At 44.4% G+C, this 18,041-nt stretch overlaps 1 protein-coding gene and 1 non-coding gene across 2 annotated transcripts in view; both read right to left on the bottom strand.

The window, feature by feature from the left end:
• The window catches only part of ZC3HAV1 (zinc finger CCCH-type containing, antiviral 1), a 67,037-nt gene that overhangs the window by 5,038 nt on the left and 43,958 nt on the right, over window positions 1-18,041 (bottom strand). Inside the window, exons 8-12 of the mRNA XM_030853950.3 lie at window positions 14,372-14,492; window positions 10,771-10,873; window positions 8,002-8,092; window positions 7,045-7,175; window positions 6,541-6,671 (exon numbers count right to left, since the gene is read on the bottom strand). Coding sequence (XP_030709810.2) covers window positions 6,541-6,671; window positions 7,045-7,175; window positions 8,002-8,092; window positions 10,771-10,873; window positions 14,372-14,492 — 577 coding nt within the window. The remainder of the gene's footprint in view (window positions 1-6,540; window positions 6,672-7,044; window positions 7,176-8,001; window positions 8,093-10,770; window positions 10,874-14,371; window positions 14,493-18,041) is intronic.
• Window positions 2,115-2,221, bottom strand: LOC115851969 (U6 spliceosomal RNA). Its single transcript, XR_004038984.1, has one exon. It is a non-coding gene; the product is annotated as a U6 spliceosomal RNA (small nuclear RNA).

The following is an 18,041-nucleotide window of genomic DNA, read 5'->3' as shown; positions in this document are numbered from 1 at the left end:
CCTGGTGGGAATACTCTCACACTTGTTTCTATGTATTTACATACACATATGTACATACACTCTGATAAGTTTTATGTTTATTTGTTCCTAAATGGGATCATGCTATATGAACTGTTCTACAACTTTTTTTCCTACTTTAGTCCAAGAAATCTTGCTATGTCAGTACATCTAACCCCAACTCATTCTTTTTAATGGCTGTATAGGATTCCACTGTAAGAATGCATCATAATTTAATTTAATTAATCCTGAAATTAACTGATGAAAATGTAGGTTGGTTTCACTTTTTTTTGTCTATTACCAGTCATACTTCTACATAAATGCTAAAATATCCTAGTAAATATACCTTTGAGAACCCATGTAAATATTTCTGTAGAACAGACTGCAAAACTATAGGGGCTGAGTCATAGGATATGAGCATATTAAAGTTTGATATCACAAGCCGCCCTCTAAAAGTAATCTAAAAATGTTACCACCAATAATAAAATCCTGTTTTCTCCACATCCTTGCCAACATTGGATATTATCTATCCTTTTAATTTTTGTCAATATACTGGGCAAAAAGATCTGATTTTAATATGCATTTTCTGAAGACTAGTATACTGAGCATCTTTTCATATGCTTATTGGCATATTTCATATATGCCAATATATGAACTGCTTTTTCATCTTTTTTTTCTCTGAGCTGCTTTTTCATCTTTTTTTTTTCCTGTTGTGTTGTCTTTTTCTTACCGATGTGTGACCAAAACAAGCTTAAATTCAAGAACTAGTAGGTCCATCAAGATCTTTTTACAGTCTTATGCAGTGAGCCAATAGGTACTTGGAAAATGACCAGGGATACAAACAAAAGTCAACCCAATACATTTCTACTGTGCCACCCACTCCTCTCTGTGCCAAAGATGCTCCTTCAGCTGCATTCTGTACTGCTCTGTTATAGCCTCCGCAAGCAAACTAGGACTAGAGGCTGTGCCCTCTTTTTTTTTTTTTTTGGCGGTACGCGGGCCTCTCACTGCTGTGGCCTCTCCCGTTGCGGAGCACAGGCTCCGTGGCCATGGCTCACGGGCCTAGCCGCTCCGCGGCATGTGGGATCTTCCTGGACCGGGGCACGAACCCGTGTCCCCTGCATCGGCAGGCGGACTCTCAACCACTGTGCCACCAGGGAAGCCCCATACTTCATTTCCTAAGTGTCTACAAAGAGCAATTCCTCATATGTCAATTTCTAGAACTTCTAAACAATTCAACCTGTTTTGGAATGAAATCTTTCTAAAGCATACACACCTCTCTGATTTTAAAAAAAACAGAACAAACTCATTTTACCCTTTATTTTACTAATACCTCAGATGCAGATATTAATTCTGACATATGGTGTTATAACAGGGGGATGCCCTGTTGAGTTACTAAGGTGGATAGAGCTGTTTTCTCCTATACTAATGACTCCAGCATGAGAAAAAAAAATTGTGTTTGTGCCTTGCAGATCATTTTTCCTCCTTCTCCACTTAACAGCTATTAACTTCCTTCTTGCTGCCTGCCTCTAGTATCTCTTTATTCCCACTCCACACACGTGCTGGGCTGAGAAAGAAAACACTGTTATTGGCATAAGACTAAATGGATTCTGGGGAGCTCCCGAGGATAAACATACATGATCTTTGGCACAGAAATTTTATGGCAACATGGGCTACTTATACACAGTTGTTCACTCTTTCAGACCCTGAGTGACATTCCAGAATGCTAACATTTACAGATAAGTGAATTCCAGTTATGCATGTAAAAGGTGTAAATAGTATGGAATTACTGGTAAAAACAGATTTGACTTAAAGCAATTGGAATTAGCCATAAAACCTATTTTCGACATTCAGGGATAGCTGTACATATGTCTTAATGGCACTGAGTTTTTTTTACAGTTGTTCAATTAAATTTTTTCTATCTTCTAAGAAAGTCTGAGTGCTAATATGATTATTTTTGTTTATCAATGATAACTGAATGAAGAATGACTCTTTCTACAGGCATTATAGATCTTTGGAGGACATTTTTATCATTCTCCATTGAGAAAAGAGTAACCATCACCCTAAATAACTGATTTTTAAAAGAAAGCATCCGGCTTTTTTTCCTCTTCTTTTCTTTTTTTATGGAACGCTTCACGAATTTGCGTGTCATCCCTGAGCAGGCACCATGCTCGTCGTCTCTGTATCGTTCCAATTTTACTATATGTGCTGCTGGAGCGAGCACAGCATCAGTTGTTTTTAAATCATGCTTATATAATCTGGAGTCTACATAAGCTTAAATGATCCAAACCAAAGACCCAACCTTTTAGCCCACTCTCCTAAGACCTGGACTCTGTCTTGTTGCAAATACCCCTTTCAAGGAACAGATCCTTTGAAACCCAACATCCTCTTCCCTCCTTCTGCCACTGCGTGGCTGTAGGCCACCCTCATTTCTAGCCGGGACTCCTGAAACAACCTAATTGTTCTCTCCACCTGCAATCCTGGTCCTGCCCATTCTCTTCACACTGTAGCCAGAGACATGTCATTTCTTTCCTAAAGCCATTGGTGGTTTGCAGTTGTCCTCAGGATAAAATCCATCATCCCTTTAGCATGGCTTGCAAGGTCTTTAAGAATCTGACCCCAACCTACGGCTACCACCTCATCTTTCGTCACTCTCACCACACCTTAAGTGTGCTGTGCTGTGCTGTCCACAGCCTCCCTGGCCTTTGTCAATCTCTCGTCTTCATAAACACTCTTCTCTCAACTTTTTTTTTTTTTTTTTGCATAGCTAGCTTTTGTTTGTCCCAGAGATCACACTTAGACTTCACAATGTGCTGATTTTCTAGAGTCTGCTTTGATTTATTTTTTCATTCATTCAGTATAACTGATATAATGGGATAATACTGTCAAAAATATTATGCTTTTTTCCCTCCAATTCTTTATACACAACTATCCTTCATTTAGCCAGACACATACTTTGCCTCAAAGAGAATTAGAATCTTGGAAGGAATATATAAGGAGAAAGAATTATGATCAGCTTTTGATTACCAAAGTAGGACCTAGAAATACACGGCAAAAAATGGCAGACTTTGTTAACTAGAAAGAACTCTGAATAAGACCAGGAGAAGGAACCCTCTCCCAGTTGAGAGTCAAAAAGGGCCAACTTGCCTCTGACTCAGGCTTTCAGGGACCTACGGTCTGGGCCCAGAGGGTGGTCAGTGGCTAAAAGTCAGAGATGACAGGGGAGTCCAGGAGCAGAGGAATGCGTGTGTCGCACTCCCCGGTCGAACACCAACATTCCAATGCCCTGGAGACTCTTTGGAGTTTTCTACATAGACACTCAGATTATCTTGACATTTTTGTTTCCTTCTTTCTAACCATTTGGCATCTTGAGGTACCTGGGTGGCAGAATCTTGCACCCTGGATCCTAAACATGCTCCCTGACCATATACATGACCCGTCTAGGGTCTTGAATCCAGCTGGTATCAGGACAGGTCCTTCCTTGAGTAGCCGCCCCCCAAACAAGTGCTTTTTCTAATTTCACTTTGCTTCTGCTTTTTATCCAAATCTGAGTTTTTATAATCTCCTCTGCTGTTAAGGTGGGTGGCTTTCACCTAACTGCTGCAGTTCTTCTCCTCAATCCAGTCTGATCAGTTCTGGGCCACCTTCCAGCCTGTAGGAACTTGCTTACTCACCTGCCTTCCACTCTTCTCCTCTACGTCCTGTTACATGCCTGGTTTCCAACTCCAGTTTATCAAGATGTAACCCAGAGCCCTTCTATCCTTCGAGGCATGTCTTACCACCTCTTACACATAATCATGTATAAATTACACAGACAACAGCCTATCCAGAGGGGTTTCACGTGTGCAACAGGGGTTCTTTTTTTTTCCCTCAGAGAGTAGCCATCTCTTTGAGATCTGCCCCTTGGCCTCTTTTAAGATAACTGCCTGATGTTTTCAAGATTATGGGCCCAGTGGTTCATACCAGTCTGTCTAGACCGTATTAACAGCATCATGGGAGGCAGGACTGGAAAGCCAACATTAAAAATAAACACAAACAGGGGCTTCCCTGGTGGCGCAGTGGTTAAGAGTCAGCCTGCCGATGCAGGGGACACGGGTTCGAGCCCTGGTCTGGGAAGATCCCACATGCCGCGGAGCGGCTGGGCCCGTGAGCCACGGCCGCTGAGCCTGTGTGTCCGGAGCCTGTTCTCCTCACTGGGAGAGGCCACAGTGGTGAGAGGCCCGCATGCTGAAAAAAAAACACAAAAAAAACACAGAAAACACAAACAGAACAAAAACACCCCCTAATTCCATGTAACAGGAGACAGGCCAAGGAGCAGGACCCCTCCCTGACCTTCACAAGGGAGAGTGGCATGGGGAAAGGTTCCTTGAGGAACACCCTGCACGTCCAGAGAACTGCAGGCACCCTCCTCGCCTCTTGCATCCATGCTACACAAAGGCGTATACTTGGCCACGAACAACTCTCCCCTTTCACCAAGTTAAAGGAAGAATGACAGCCAGTGAGTAACACTGTCAAGCCATCCAAATACATTTCAGAGCGTTTCAGCACTCTTCTGTTCATAAAAGAGGAGAAACAGACGAAGCATCCAAGAATGTCACTAGTAGAGCCAGTTATGGCCAAGACCCGGGAACACGTATATATATATACACCGTATTTCCATTCTCTAGGAGAAATATTTGTTTGACTTCTGACATAAGAGACTCATGAGAGGGCTTCCCTGGTGGCGCAGTGGTTGAGAGTCCGCCTGCCGATGCAGGGGACACGGGTTCGTGCCCCGGTCTGGGAAGATCCCATATGCCGCGGAGCGGCTGGGCCTGTGAGCCGTGGCCCTGAGCCTGCGTGTCCGGAGCCTGTGCTCCACCATGGGAGAGGCCACAACAGTGAGAGGCCCCGTGTACCACAAAAAAAAAAAAGAGACTCATGGGAAACTGATGGGTTTAAATGTCACACCTGTTATATTTCACTCAAGATGGTTACTCCGCTATCTCCAAACATTTCTCAGTAGGTATTAGTGATGTGTTTAAACTTAAGAAACTCAAGAAATGCTCATCTAGTCATTCCCCAGCTTAAAACCCTTCATTAGCTTCCCCTGCCCTGGGGTCAAGTCTATTGCGTGGCCATGTCTTGGACCAATTATTCCTGACTCTATGAGGCTGGTGAACCCCACCTGTTCTTAGGAATACCTCTCCAACCTGTTCAGGTGTCCACAGGGCCTGTTCTTTTCATCTACAGCAGGTGAACATTTGCAATCATTAAATTATGTAAAATAATGGTGTGGGGGGGAGCATGTCTAACTTGTTCACCACTGTGTCCCCAGCATGTAGCACATAGAAGGCACTCAAAAATATTTGTTCACTGACTGATTGGCTTCTTGCTTTTGGGGGGGGCATTGAATTTAATCTTAGTTATATGAGTTGAGCCCCCTTTGAAAATGTGATAAACTATTACTTGTTCCCTTAAGATGAGTGATTCTTGGACTTGCCTGGTGGTGCAATGGTTAAGAATCTGCCTGCCAGTGCAGGCGAGACGGGTTCAATCCCTGGTCCAGGAAGATCCCACATGCCAAGGAGCAACTAAGCCTGTGAGCCACAACTACTGAGCCCACATGCTGCCACCATTGAAGCCCACGCACCTAGAGGCTGTGCTCTGCAACAAGAGAAGCCACCACAATGAGAAGCCCGCGCACCACAACAAAGAGTAGCCCCCGCTCGCTGCAACTAGAGAAAGCCCGTGCACAGCAACGAAGACCCAGCGCAGCCAAAAACAATTTTTTTTTTTTTTTTGTGGTACGCGGGCCTCTCACTGCTGTGGCCTCTCCCATTGCAGAGCACAGGCTCCAGACGCACAGGCTCAGCGGCCATGGCTCACAGGCCTAGCCACTCTGCGGCATGTGGGATCTTCCCGGACTGGGGCACGAACCCGTGTCCCCTGCATCGGCAGGCGGACTCTCAACCACTGCGCCACCAGGAAAGCCAAAAAAAAAATTTTTTTAAAGAAAGAAAAAAAGATGAGTGATTCTTTGGTTTTTGTTTGGTTGGCTTTTGGGTTTTTGGTTTTTGAGTTGCATGAAGGAATTTAGGAACAAAAAGAAAGAGCTGAAAAGATTTTGTGTGACCACCGGTGTGGCCTGAGATGGGAGAGGCCTCATCTCCCATCTTTGATTAGAACCTAGCAGTGGCAGTAGGATGGGCATAGGTCAGGAAGAGCCATGGCCGGTACTGAGTAGCAATGGTAGACAAAGTCATCAACAAGGGGGAGTACCTTGCAAGATGTATGAGATGCCTTGGTTTCCCCGCCCTGCCCTTCCCACAAACCACAAATGACAGGAGGGAAGCAGGGCTAAGGTGCAGTGATCAAGTCCCACGGCAATTTCCCACTCTACTTTGGACATTTCAGGTTAACATGAGCTTATTTTCTCTCCATGACTGTAAAAGCCTGGATGTGCTGGTTAATACAAAATAATTACATATATCTCATAACAGGAGCATGTGTAGAGCCTGAGCGATGGTTTCTACTAGTTCGGCTTCTCTATCCCATACAAACCTTTTCCATATTTGGTGTCACAAGTTCCATGTATGACCCAGTCAAAATTATTCGCACAGACAGACTCCACATGGGTGCGTCTCACTGCACAAAATAGGATTCGCTCGTCTCTCTTCATCTCCTTTTTCTTCCTAATATAAGAAATGTGAGACTCAGTATCGGGAACATTCCTCCTCCGCTCCCGTTAATAACATTAATCCCAACTAAAGTCTAATCATCTTAAAATTTTATTCTGCTAGCTTTCAGAATGGAGCTACTAACATTAAGGCAACAGCTGTAAAAAAGAAATATATGAAAACTTTTAAATGATAGACACATGAAAGCATTTAATTGGAAAGCTGCAGCTGAAAGAGAGAAGCTTGAGTGGACACAACGAAAACACAACTAGAGATTGAAGAAACTGTTGACTACTAAAATGAACCAGTGAATGTAAATCTTAAAAGACAGATCTTCACTAATCCATTCAAACTTTATGTCAAGACACCTGATAATGTGGCCACCAACCTCTCAAAAGCCTTCAAGAGCTTTGCGTTCCGGATCTTCCTTATCTTTTCAATCTTGAAATTTTTCATGGAAGCTTTGAAATGCTCACTCACTTTGGCATATTCCAGGGAGTCATTATTGATCTCAAACAACTAAAAAAATTTAAAAATATATGAGTGTGAAGCAGGAAACATTTAAGGCATGATATGTCCACATGTATGGCTGCCTGTGCCACGGAGTACCCTTGCCAGGCCTCTGACAGCAGACGGGATAAGCTGGCTGAGGCCTTCCACATCTGGCAGTCCATTCCGGCGATGAACTAGATGGCATGGAGCCCGTCTGTTCAGGCTGACTTCAGGCTAACAGAGCATTATGCCTGAAGGCAAACGGAGCGTCCCCACCCCATCCCCAGGTGTGTGACTTAGTTAGTCCAATGACCTGGTGAGTTCCCTGCCTAAGGCCAGTGCAGGGGCAGAGGCATTGGAGGTACCCAAGGAGCCCAAGCAGAGCTGCCTGCACCCAAAGCTGGAGTCTGATGTGGAGGCTAAATGATCCAGGAAGAGTCTCGCCTCAAGCAGGCGAGGTGATGAGGTAAGGCACACTTCAACTCCCATAGAAACTTGTTTGTTAACTCCAACTAACGACAAGTCGCTTTTACTGTGAGTTCCAGTTTTCTCATCTGTAAGGTAGGGAATCGAATATCTATTTTACAAGTTTGTTGTCAGGATCTATCCCAAGGAGATCGTGTATGCCTGGACTCTGGAAACAGAGTGCCCTGGAGAAGACTTGTTCTCTGGGAAAGTGGCACATGACACAATCACCATTTAGATGTCAGCCTTTGCATCTTGATTCAAGGGTTTTGCAGAAGCGATTCACTCACTCCTTCACTGATTCATTCATTCAAATACACACATTTGTAGCAAAGTACTTTGTCCCATCTTTAAACAATTCACCCACTAAAAAGTAAAAACCAAGTACCTCATAGCCAGTTGAGGATGAGGTGCACGTGCCCCGTTGAGGACTAAATACCGAGGTGAAAGGCTCTGGTTGGGTCCTCACCTGCTGATGGCTGCAAACAAGACAGAAAGAAATTCACCTGGCTCCCCGTTTCATGTGCCCAAATCACCTTCTGTGCTTAACTTCAACGAAGGTGAGGTTCCTCAGAAAACTTCCCCTTTGTATCTTCTTTGGACTACATCCCTGCATATTCCTAGTACACACGTATCAGTAATCATGCTTTTAAAAAAGGTGGTAATCATTCATAATTTGGTAAATTGTTATTTTCCCATTGATTTAAAATGTAAAAGCCTTGACTCTTTTTTACATTTCTGCTTAACCTTCAAAGGTCCTAATGTGTTAGCATTAAGTTTGTCTTACAGTTTCTTTGTCAAGTGATAAACACTAAAATAGGGGTATACGGGAAAGAATCCTGCCTTTCCTGGATGAACTGTATTTCAGAGTAACCATACACGTGGGTGTTCTCTACTAACATGTACAATACATAGGGATTTATTGTACAATTTTAAGTTTGAAATTTTCCATAATGAGAAAATTAAATTTTTAAAAATGCTTTAAGGAAAAAAACTCTTTAAAGACCCCCTTCTGGGGCTTCCCTGGTGGTGCAGTGGTTGAGAGTCCGCCTGCCTATGCAGGGGACACAGGTTCGTGCCCCGGTCTGGGAGGATCCCACATGCTGCGGAGCGGCTGGGCCCGTGAGCCATGGCCGCTGAGCCTGCGCGTCCAGAGCCTGTGCTCAGCAACGGGAGAGGCCACCACAGTGAGAGGCCCGCATACCGCAAAAAAAAAAAAAAAAAAAATACCGCCTTCTGTAAAATGAAGATTCTTTTGGCATGAAAGAAATTGGCCCCAATTTATATTTTAAGCTCTGATTTCCATACTATGCTAGTATAGTGCAGAACAAATTCAATTAATACGTTGTAAGGTGCTCATCAACAACGCTATAGTTCATTTCTCTTTGGGCTGTTCAGAATAATACTCACAGCCCTTAGTCTGTCCTAAAGCAGTGTGTCCCCTCTGGGCTCATGACAGGAAGATTCAAGCTGGTTCTCTCCACAGCCGCCCACGAACAGTTTTCTCAATTCATTTTATTCACTCACTCACTTAGCTGACTATTTAGTATCACTACGTACCATTCATCATACAGAATATTTCAAGAGCTTTGAGGAGCTGATATTTGTGGAGGGGAGGGAAGAGGTGGAGGATTATGCTAGGGGAGACAGGTGGGAGTGTACTTGACGCCTCTCAACACTGCGATATTTTTACTTTATTCATTTGAATGTTAAAAGAACTGGAGGGAAGCTTAGCTGGCTAGGCTGATCCGATTCTAATTCTTGGGAGTTGGAATTAAGAAATTCAGAGAAAATTGGGTAGTAGCGGCAGAAGGTACAGCTGAAGGGATATAAAGATTGGAATAGAGTCCGCCTGCCGATGCAGGGTACACAGGTTCGTGCCCCCGTCCGGGAAGATCCCACATGCCGCGGAGCGGCTGGGCCCGTGAGCCATGGCCGCTGAGCCTGTGCGCGTCCGGAGCCTGTGATCCGCAGCGGGGGAGGCCACAACAGTGAGAGGCCCGCGTACCACCGCAAAAAAAAAAGATTGGAATAATGAGGTTAAAATTATCAAGCATTAGCCAGAGAAAAGTCTTAGGAGATATAAAGACAGATATGCACATAGATACAGATAAGGTTGCTGAGTCTCTTAGCAGGGGAATAAGAATAAGAAGAAAAGCAGCTAAGATATACTTGACAAATGTACTAGGATCAAGCCCATGTTACAGATGCGGGGGATGCAGAGTGATTAGTTTGTCCAAATGCACACAACTAATAAGCAGCAGGCAGAAGCTGAGCCTAGACATGTAGCTCCAGAGTCCGGCCGTTAACCTGGTCACAGGCAACGATCTGTGACCCCAGGCTGCTCAGGCCCTAAAGCAGCACTTGGACCCAACTCCCGGTCCTAAGGCCCTCAGAGAGCTCAGCTCCCCAGCCTTGGCTTGTAAAACGTTGTTTTCCCTACTACACCACGTTTATCCCTTTTGTAACTTCCCGTTTCCATGGAATACCTTAATTCTTACAACCAAAAGGACCTAATTAGAACACAGACTTCACACCTGCCTCGACGTCTGTTTCACATAATCACTCATCACCCAGGAAAAAAAAAATCCAACTCCAAAAATGTTCATGAGCAATGTAGGTTTGACTGGGTTTCATGAGCAGACAGAGGCGTCACACTGAATCCCCACAGCAAAATTTCCTTTACAAATCCCCTTTCATCAACTTTATCTTTCCCCAAAGCCTTTGCTCAGGCAGCTACCACATCCCTTTTTTTCTCTCCATTTCTTTCTCAGCCTCCCACCCCTATAAATGCACTCAACAAAACTAAAGATATCCAGAAGAACCCATAGCAAAACAAAAACCCAGTAATTGTGCATTTGATTCTTTCCTGGGAACAACCAGCCGTTCCCAGCTGAAGAAGCTGAGCCCAGAGTAAGAGATCTGCCCAAAGTCCCCCAGGAATTGGAGGGAAAGACAGACTTCCTGCTCTAGAATTCTTTCAGTCATGCTGTACCGCTTAGCAAGTACCTCACTCATCGTTAAAGCAAAAGGAAATTGCAGTGTTATGTGAGCAGGAACATTTCAGAAAACAGGGTCCAGATTCATGAGCGACTCAACGAGGTCAACGTGTTAACATCTCAAACGTGTGCCGGCAAGCAGCGTTCCAGACACTCACACTTGTCCATGTTTCACCTGCTCCACATCCCAGTAAGACACAAACGTCGGCCTTCTGACGATATCCTTTTGGGTCTTGGAAGCTATGTTTGTCTGAATCATCCCTTTAGACAGAAAAAACAAAACACAAATCAAGAATCAGTCCTAGGAAATGATTTATTGTTATTTTTCAGAGGCTAGTAACACAGCAAATATTCATGACTCAACTGTACATGTAAGAATCGAGAAAATCCTTTTGGATGGAAATTACTCATGATAAAAACTTGTATTCTTCACTGCCCTTAGTATAAGACCCAGAAAACAAAGAGGTAAATGAGCACTCCTGAATTAATCTAATCTTTAAATCAAAGTCAGGTGGTAAAGAGAGCCAGGGCAGCCAGATTACGTCACCCATGACAGGCTTCAACGATTATGGGTTGGAATGTGGTAGCTATATCTTAGAAGTTTTTTCCTTCCTCAAATGTGAAATGTCATTTTCAATTCACACATGTTGTACACCTAAGTCTAAGCTGCAGGCAGCATGAGCTCTTTAAAAAGTAAATCATCGTACATTGCTAGTGAAAGTATAAAACGGTGCAACCACTTTAGAAAACAATTTGGTAGTTTCTTATAAAGTTAAACATACACTGCCCATGCAATCCAACAATCCCACTCCTTAGTATTTATCCAAGAGAAATGAAAAGCTACATCCACACGAGAACTTGCGTTTGAATGTTCCTAGTAGCATTATTACAAGAACCAAAAAGTGAAAACAACCCAAATACCCATCAACAGGTTAATGGCTAAACAAACCATGGTATATCCATTTTTTTTAAAATTTATTTTATTTATTTATCTTTGGCTGTGTTGGGTCTTTGTTGCTGAGTGAGGGCTTTCTCTAGTTGTGGCGAGCAGGGGCTACTCTTGGTTGCTGTGCGTGGGCTTCTCATTGCGGTGGCTTCTCTTGTTGCACAGCATGGGCTCTAGGCGTGCGGGCTCAGTAGTTGTAGCTCGCGGGCTCTAGAGCACAGGCTCAGTAGTTGTGGCGCAGGGGTTTAGTTGCTCCGTGGCATGTGGGATCTTCCCGGACCAGGGCTCAAACCTGTGTCCCCTGCATTGGCAGGCAGATTCTTAACCACTGTGCCACCAGGGAAGCCCCATGGTATATCCTTACAATGGAATATTACTCAGCAGTGAAAAGGGAAGGACTACTCTATATGCAACAACATAGATGAGTGAAAAACAGTATTCTGAGTGAGAGAAGAGAGTCATATGCAGAGTACACACTACAAGGTTCTATGTATATGGAATTCTAGAACAGATAAAACTAATCTATAGTGACAAAGTAAACTGGTGGCAGAGGAGAGACCGATTGCAAAGGGGCATAAGGAAACTTTTTGGATCGATGGGAGTGTTCTAGATCTTGATTAGAATAGTATTTGCACTCGTCAGCAGTCATCCAACTGCACACTTAAAATGGGTGCATCTTATTGCAGCAATTACGCCTCAGTACAGTTTTACATCAACATCAACAAAACAAACAATGACAGAAAGAGCAAATCAGATCATGCCACAGCCCTGCTCAAAACCTTCTCGAGGTTTCCAGCTCATAAAATATTTAAGTTTCAACGTCTTCTCTCATCTCTTACACACCTCCTTCCCATGTGCATGGGCTGCCCCCTCCCTTCCAAAGTTTCCTCCTCAGATAAAAGCAGGCTCTCTCCCATGATTCCTCCATCCTCTTTCTGCCTCCTCACATTGCTTCAATTTCCCCGCAGCTGTAATTAGTTTCTGAAGTTGCCTGGTTTGCCAGCATCCAGAACGGGGCCTAACACACAACTGAGACTCTAATACTAGTTTAATGAATAAGAGCAAATAAGAAGTAGAAAGAAAGTAGTCTGGAACACTGCAAACTTCTCTGAACTGGTTTCTATGAACCAAGTGAACAAAATTATGGAGCTAAAATTGTTCAGACTCAGGAACAAGGTATATTGGTTCTCACCTCTCCACCACATTTCACCACAGAGAATACCACCAAAAAAATTTTTTTTAATTTAAGCACATTTTTAATTTGACCATCCAACAGAGGAGATTTTTATTTTTCTCTATTGCCGTCTAGTCTTGGTGCACATGCATACATTCCTGCACTTATCATGCACGTTAAATTTTTAAAAAATTCATTTCTGTTTTAAATATAACATAAAAACCAAAAAGTACAAGAAATACAAACTTGGGGTTCTGTCTTCTTCATTTAACAATATCAAATTTTGCTTTTACTGCACAGTTTTCATAATCATAATTTTTAACAACCGCCCAATACTCCACTGAAATTTAATACCTTAATGTGTTCAGTCACTACCTTACTGGTACACAAGCTATTCCTCTACTTCAGTACTATAAGTAAGGCTTTAACAGAGACCTTTATGCCTATAGCTTATTTTTTTCTTGTGAATTATTTCCTTAGAAAGATTCCTGAGAAAATAAAAAAGCAAGCATATTTTAATATCTCTTGATATGTATTGCCAGGTTGCTTTCCACAGAAGTTGGTATAATGGCCCTTCAAAGCTATATGACTTAACACACCATAACTGGTACAGGACCCAAATCTCAGGTACAACCTGGGAATGTCAAAGACCTGACAAAATCTCCTTTACCTCTTTCAAAGCACCTATAGGGCTGGGTCCTGGAAAGGCAAGTATCTGACCACACGCAGGGGGTGTCCCACGGATGCAGCCGATGGGACAGTACATTCAGAGGGAGAGCAGTCTCTACCCTGGTTTTTTACTAAACACAACAGACAGATGGGTAGAAGGTAACCAGAAAATCTTCCTATGGAGGCTCAAATAAACATGGCGGAAGGCAAAGTCTTTAGAAAAGGTGATGGATAAAACCACTGACCTAGATGATGAAGCCTAAAAGGAACAGCAAGGTTCTAAAATTCAGAAGGGGGACTTCCCTGGTGGCGCAGTGGTTAAGAATCCACCTGCCAGTGCAGGGGACAGGGATCGAGCCCTGGTCCGCGAAGATCCCACAGTGAGTCCGCGGGCCACAAACTGAAGCCCGTGCTCCGCAACAAGAGAAGCCCCCGCCATGAGAAGCCCTTGCGCCGCAACAAAGAGTAGCCACCGCTCGCCGCAACTAGAGAAAGCCCGCGCGCAGCAACGGAGACCCAACACAGCCAAAAATAAACACAATAAAATAAATAAATTTAAAAATAAATAAATAAATGAATAAAATAAAATAAAACTCAGAAGGCACCCACAGGCCCAAGGTCTCTACTGCGATCATCAGCACCTGAAAATTCTGCCTCAGTCTGGGAAGCAGCCCACCTAGAGTCAGAAATTAAGAATGGCAGAGCCGGAAGTACCCCCAGAGACCACGTAATCCAATGCCCCCATTTTACAGGGTGCTCGGTGCTGTCCCCAGCTACTCTGCGTCAGAGCCGAGGCTCCAGAGGACAGGTCTTCTGACCGCCACTGGCTCCCACCCACGGAACTGCCTGCCTTGCTAGAAAGAACCCGGGTCCTGAGCGCAGCACGCCGGGCTACTCCATTCCCACTCCCACGCGGATGCCACAGGCCGGATTCCAGCAACAGGCACCACTGCCAAACACAAAGACTTACCTTGGAAACTCAGCTCGTAGTTTTGTGAACCCGCCTGAAATGGCACAATTCCCCTGCGACAGGATAGAAACAGAGACTCCAGGTATGAAGAGTCGATGTTTGAAATGTGCTCATTGTCTTTCTAATTAAAAAAAAAAAAAAAAAAAAGGTAAAGACTTCAGGGTAGGCTTTTAAGAAATTTCTACTATGATATTTTATATAACTTTATTTTAGCCATGGGATTTGAACTGGAATGCACCCTGCCTTTCAAATCAGACTGCCAAGTTTCCTGGGTGGGACCACGTCACACCCTTCTGTAGTCTCCACCGCGGGGCTGAGAGCACGCTCTGCACTGCAGAAACTGACCATACCCTTGGTGGAGGCCTGAAAAACAAAGCTCTTTGCAAGTCTTTTACACCTTCCATAAAATATGACTCAAGTGTACAGAGCAACTGGTACCCAACGTGCAGACATGATGTCTAACAGAATCCAACATCCTGCCATGAAGTAGAACATCACAGCTATCAGCCCATCACACGATGAGAAAGCACAGTTTAAAGCTGGTATGAAGGCATGTAAAACTCCAGTAGGTGTACTGCTGTCCAAATGAGAGTGACCTAGCCCTTCTCCTCCGGCTATAATGAAAGGGGCACCCCCAAAATGGAACGATATAATATCCAGCCTCAAGGCACATATGATGGGTCTGAACACCAGAAAGGGAAGTAAAGGGAAGTGTGTCATCCTAGCAAGGGGGCAGACTAGGCCACCATTCCATTGTCCCCACCCTATGTCAGGGATGACAGACCAGATATAAGCCCCCAAGAGCAGGGGTTCCCAATATCTAATGGTAAGGAGTTCTTGTTCCTCGTGATCTAGAATGGAAGATGACAGCAAGATCCTGTTGGCAGCCGGTGGTGGGCAGGGGCTCCCAGTCCCTTTAATGACAGGCCAGACTCTGCAGGCTTCCGCTACATCCATCGCATTCCCCTTCCCTAATGGAAATGTCTGCAGGATGTAAAGGGGGAGAACCAGAACGAAAGCTTCCAAGGAAGGCGTCCCAGATAGAGAGGTCTCTTAGCCTGGAGAGGAACATGGTGGTACAGGAAAACTGGGTTCAAGTATTTGCACACAGTGCAAAGCAGGAATAAACTTGATGTGTTTCTGGAGGTAGAACCAGGACAAATGGGAGGAAGGAACGAGAAGGCTAACTTCAGCAGAACTTTCTGAACTACAGTCATGAACAATTACGTCATACCACAACGATGTTCGTTGCAACGGCTGCTGGGACATGTATCGGGATGATTGTAAAAGAGACTGCCATCCAGGGTGGGCAGCAGGAAACTGAGTTTCCATGATTAGATGATTCGCTGGGAAACCATATGCCTTCCTCAGACCCCAGAGAATGGCTTAAGTGGGCAAACACCTGCGAGCAAGGGTGGGGGAAGGCAGCCATCACCTCTCGGCACCCTGGATTTTGGGGGGTTTTCTTTGTTTGTGGTTTTTTTTTTTTTTTGGGCTGCACCACGCAGCTTGCAGCATCTTAGTTCCCTGACCAGGGATTGAACCCATGTCCTCAGCAGTGAAAGTGCAGCATCCTACCACGGGACCACTGGGCCCTGGGTACCCTGGTTTGATGACTTGAATCTCTGCCTTAATTTCCCATCCCCAAAGTCCTGTACGCCTCAACTGCCTGCTCAGCTCTGCAGAACCCTGTTCCTGGCTGGAAGGAATCTGCAAACTCTAGGTCAAAGCCTTTCAAACTTGAATGTAAATGTAAATCACCCAGATCTTGTTAAAATTTGCATAATGATTCAGGGGAAGTGGGGGAAGAGTTCTGGAGCCTGCATTTTTTTAAAGTTAATTAATTAATTTTATTTTTGGCTGCATTGGGTCTTCGTTGCTGCAAGCGGGCTTTCTCTAGTTGTGGCGAGCTGGGGCTACTCTTCCTTGCGGTGCACAGGCTTCTCATTGCCGTGGCATCTCTTGTTGCGGAGCACGGGCTCGAGGTGTGTGGGCTCGGTAGTTGTGGCTCGCAGGCTTAGTTGCTCTAGAGCACAGGCTCAGTAGTTGTGGCGCACGGGCTCAGTTGCTCCGCAGCACGTGGGATCTTCCCAGATCAGGGATCAAACCCGTGCCCACTGCATTGGCAGGCGGGTTCCTAACCACTGTGCCACCAGGGAAGCCCCAGAGCCTGCATTTTGAACATCTCCCAGATGACACTGACATTGCTGGTCTTCTGTGGACCTGACTTTGACCAGCAAGGCTTTAGGGTCCATTCAGCCATATTCACTAGAACTTTCTTTGACAGTGGAAATTTCTCTGTGTTGTCCTATACGGTAGCCACGAGCCACATGTGGCTGCTGGGACAGCTGCTGGTAGAGCACTTAAAGTGTGACTAGTGTGACAACAACTGATTCTTAATTTTATTTAAGTTTAATTAATTTAAGTTTAAAATTAAATAGCCCCAGAGACATTGCTTTGGGAAAGATCCCCCGTGTTCTTCTTCCTTGCTGCAAGTAATAAATCCTTCCTTCTCTGGGGGGAAAAAAAAAATTAAATAGCCACATATGGCTAGTGGCTGTCATACCGGACAGAACGAGGCCATTAAGTCAGTGTCTGAGCATCTGCACAGCCTCTCATGGTTCACGGGGACATTCCTCTGGCTCTGCCCTCACTGTACTCCAGTTCTGAATGGGTGAGTGAATGAATGGTAGAGGCTTCAATTATGCATTCTCCCAGAAGACTTGAATTTATACCTCAGTTTCAGTTACCAGGTCTCGGCTTTTGTCTTGTGCCTACATGTTTGCCTTGATCTCGGCTTTCTAGAGCTATGGCTTGCCCTTGTCCTGGGCAATTCCCTCAGGTCATGGACTCCTGCCCCAAAAGGCCAGCTTTCACAGCTACTAAGCTTGGCTATCTGCTGGTAAACATCTTGAGGGTCTGGATCTGCACCCCCTGACTGATGCAAAGCCCATGACTGCTACCTGGCTCTGCCCTCCAGTCACTCCTGCTGTAACTCCATCCTGCACCATTGCTGCCCACCGTCCTCTCCTGGTCCACCATCCATGTAGGTACAAGTTCTGGTTAAGCACCTGAACTGCCATATATCAATTCTACCTTCCAGAGGGTTCACTGTCAAACATATGCATCTACCCTTTGTTGGCAAAAGTTTCTATTTCTCCCAGTTCCTACCAGAGAGGTTCCTAACCCGGAAATCTCAGTTGCCCAACTCTTTTTTTTTTTTTTTTTTAACATCTTCATTGGAGTATAATTGCTTTACAATGGTGTGTTAGTTTCTGCTTTATAACAAAGTGAATCAGCTATACATATATGCGCAACTCTTATTAAAAATTCAGTTGCAAGAAATAAAAACCGTAGGGCTCTGTCTGAAAGCTATTCAGTCCACTCTTTTCTCTAAATATTCTAACCTGTACACTGGATCAAACCAGGTCATCAAACAGCTGTAAACTTGGACCATAATACATAATACACTGAACTATGAAAGAAACCAGGCTGCAACTTATGTTTGTGTTTCAGATCTCCCGGTACCACCATTTTTATTTTACTTGGATGACCAGCAAGGAAAACACCAAACCCAGGGCCTGTTTTCCCGTCCTTCCTTTCTTTTTTTTTTTTTTTCTTTTATAACAGAAGTGCCCACTCAATTTACATAATGATGGGTCTAACTAAT

This window comes from Globicephala melas, chromosome 9 (assembly GCF_963455315.2).
Source record: "Globicephala melas chromosome 9, mGloMel1.2, whole genome shotgun sequence".
Lineage (NCBI taxonomy): Eukaryota > Metazoa > Chordata > Mammalia > Artiodactyla > Delphinidae > Globicephala > Globicephala melas.
The sequence above is the reverse complement of the archived record's forward strand: the minus strand, read 5'-3'. Positions and strand labels throughout refer to the sequence as shown.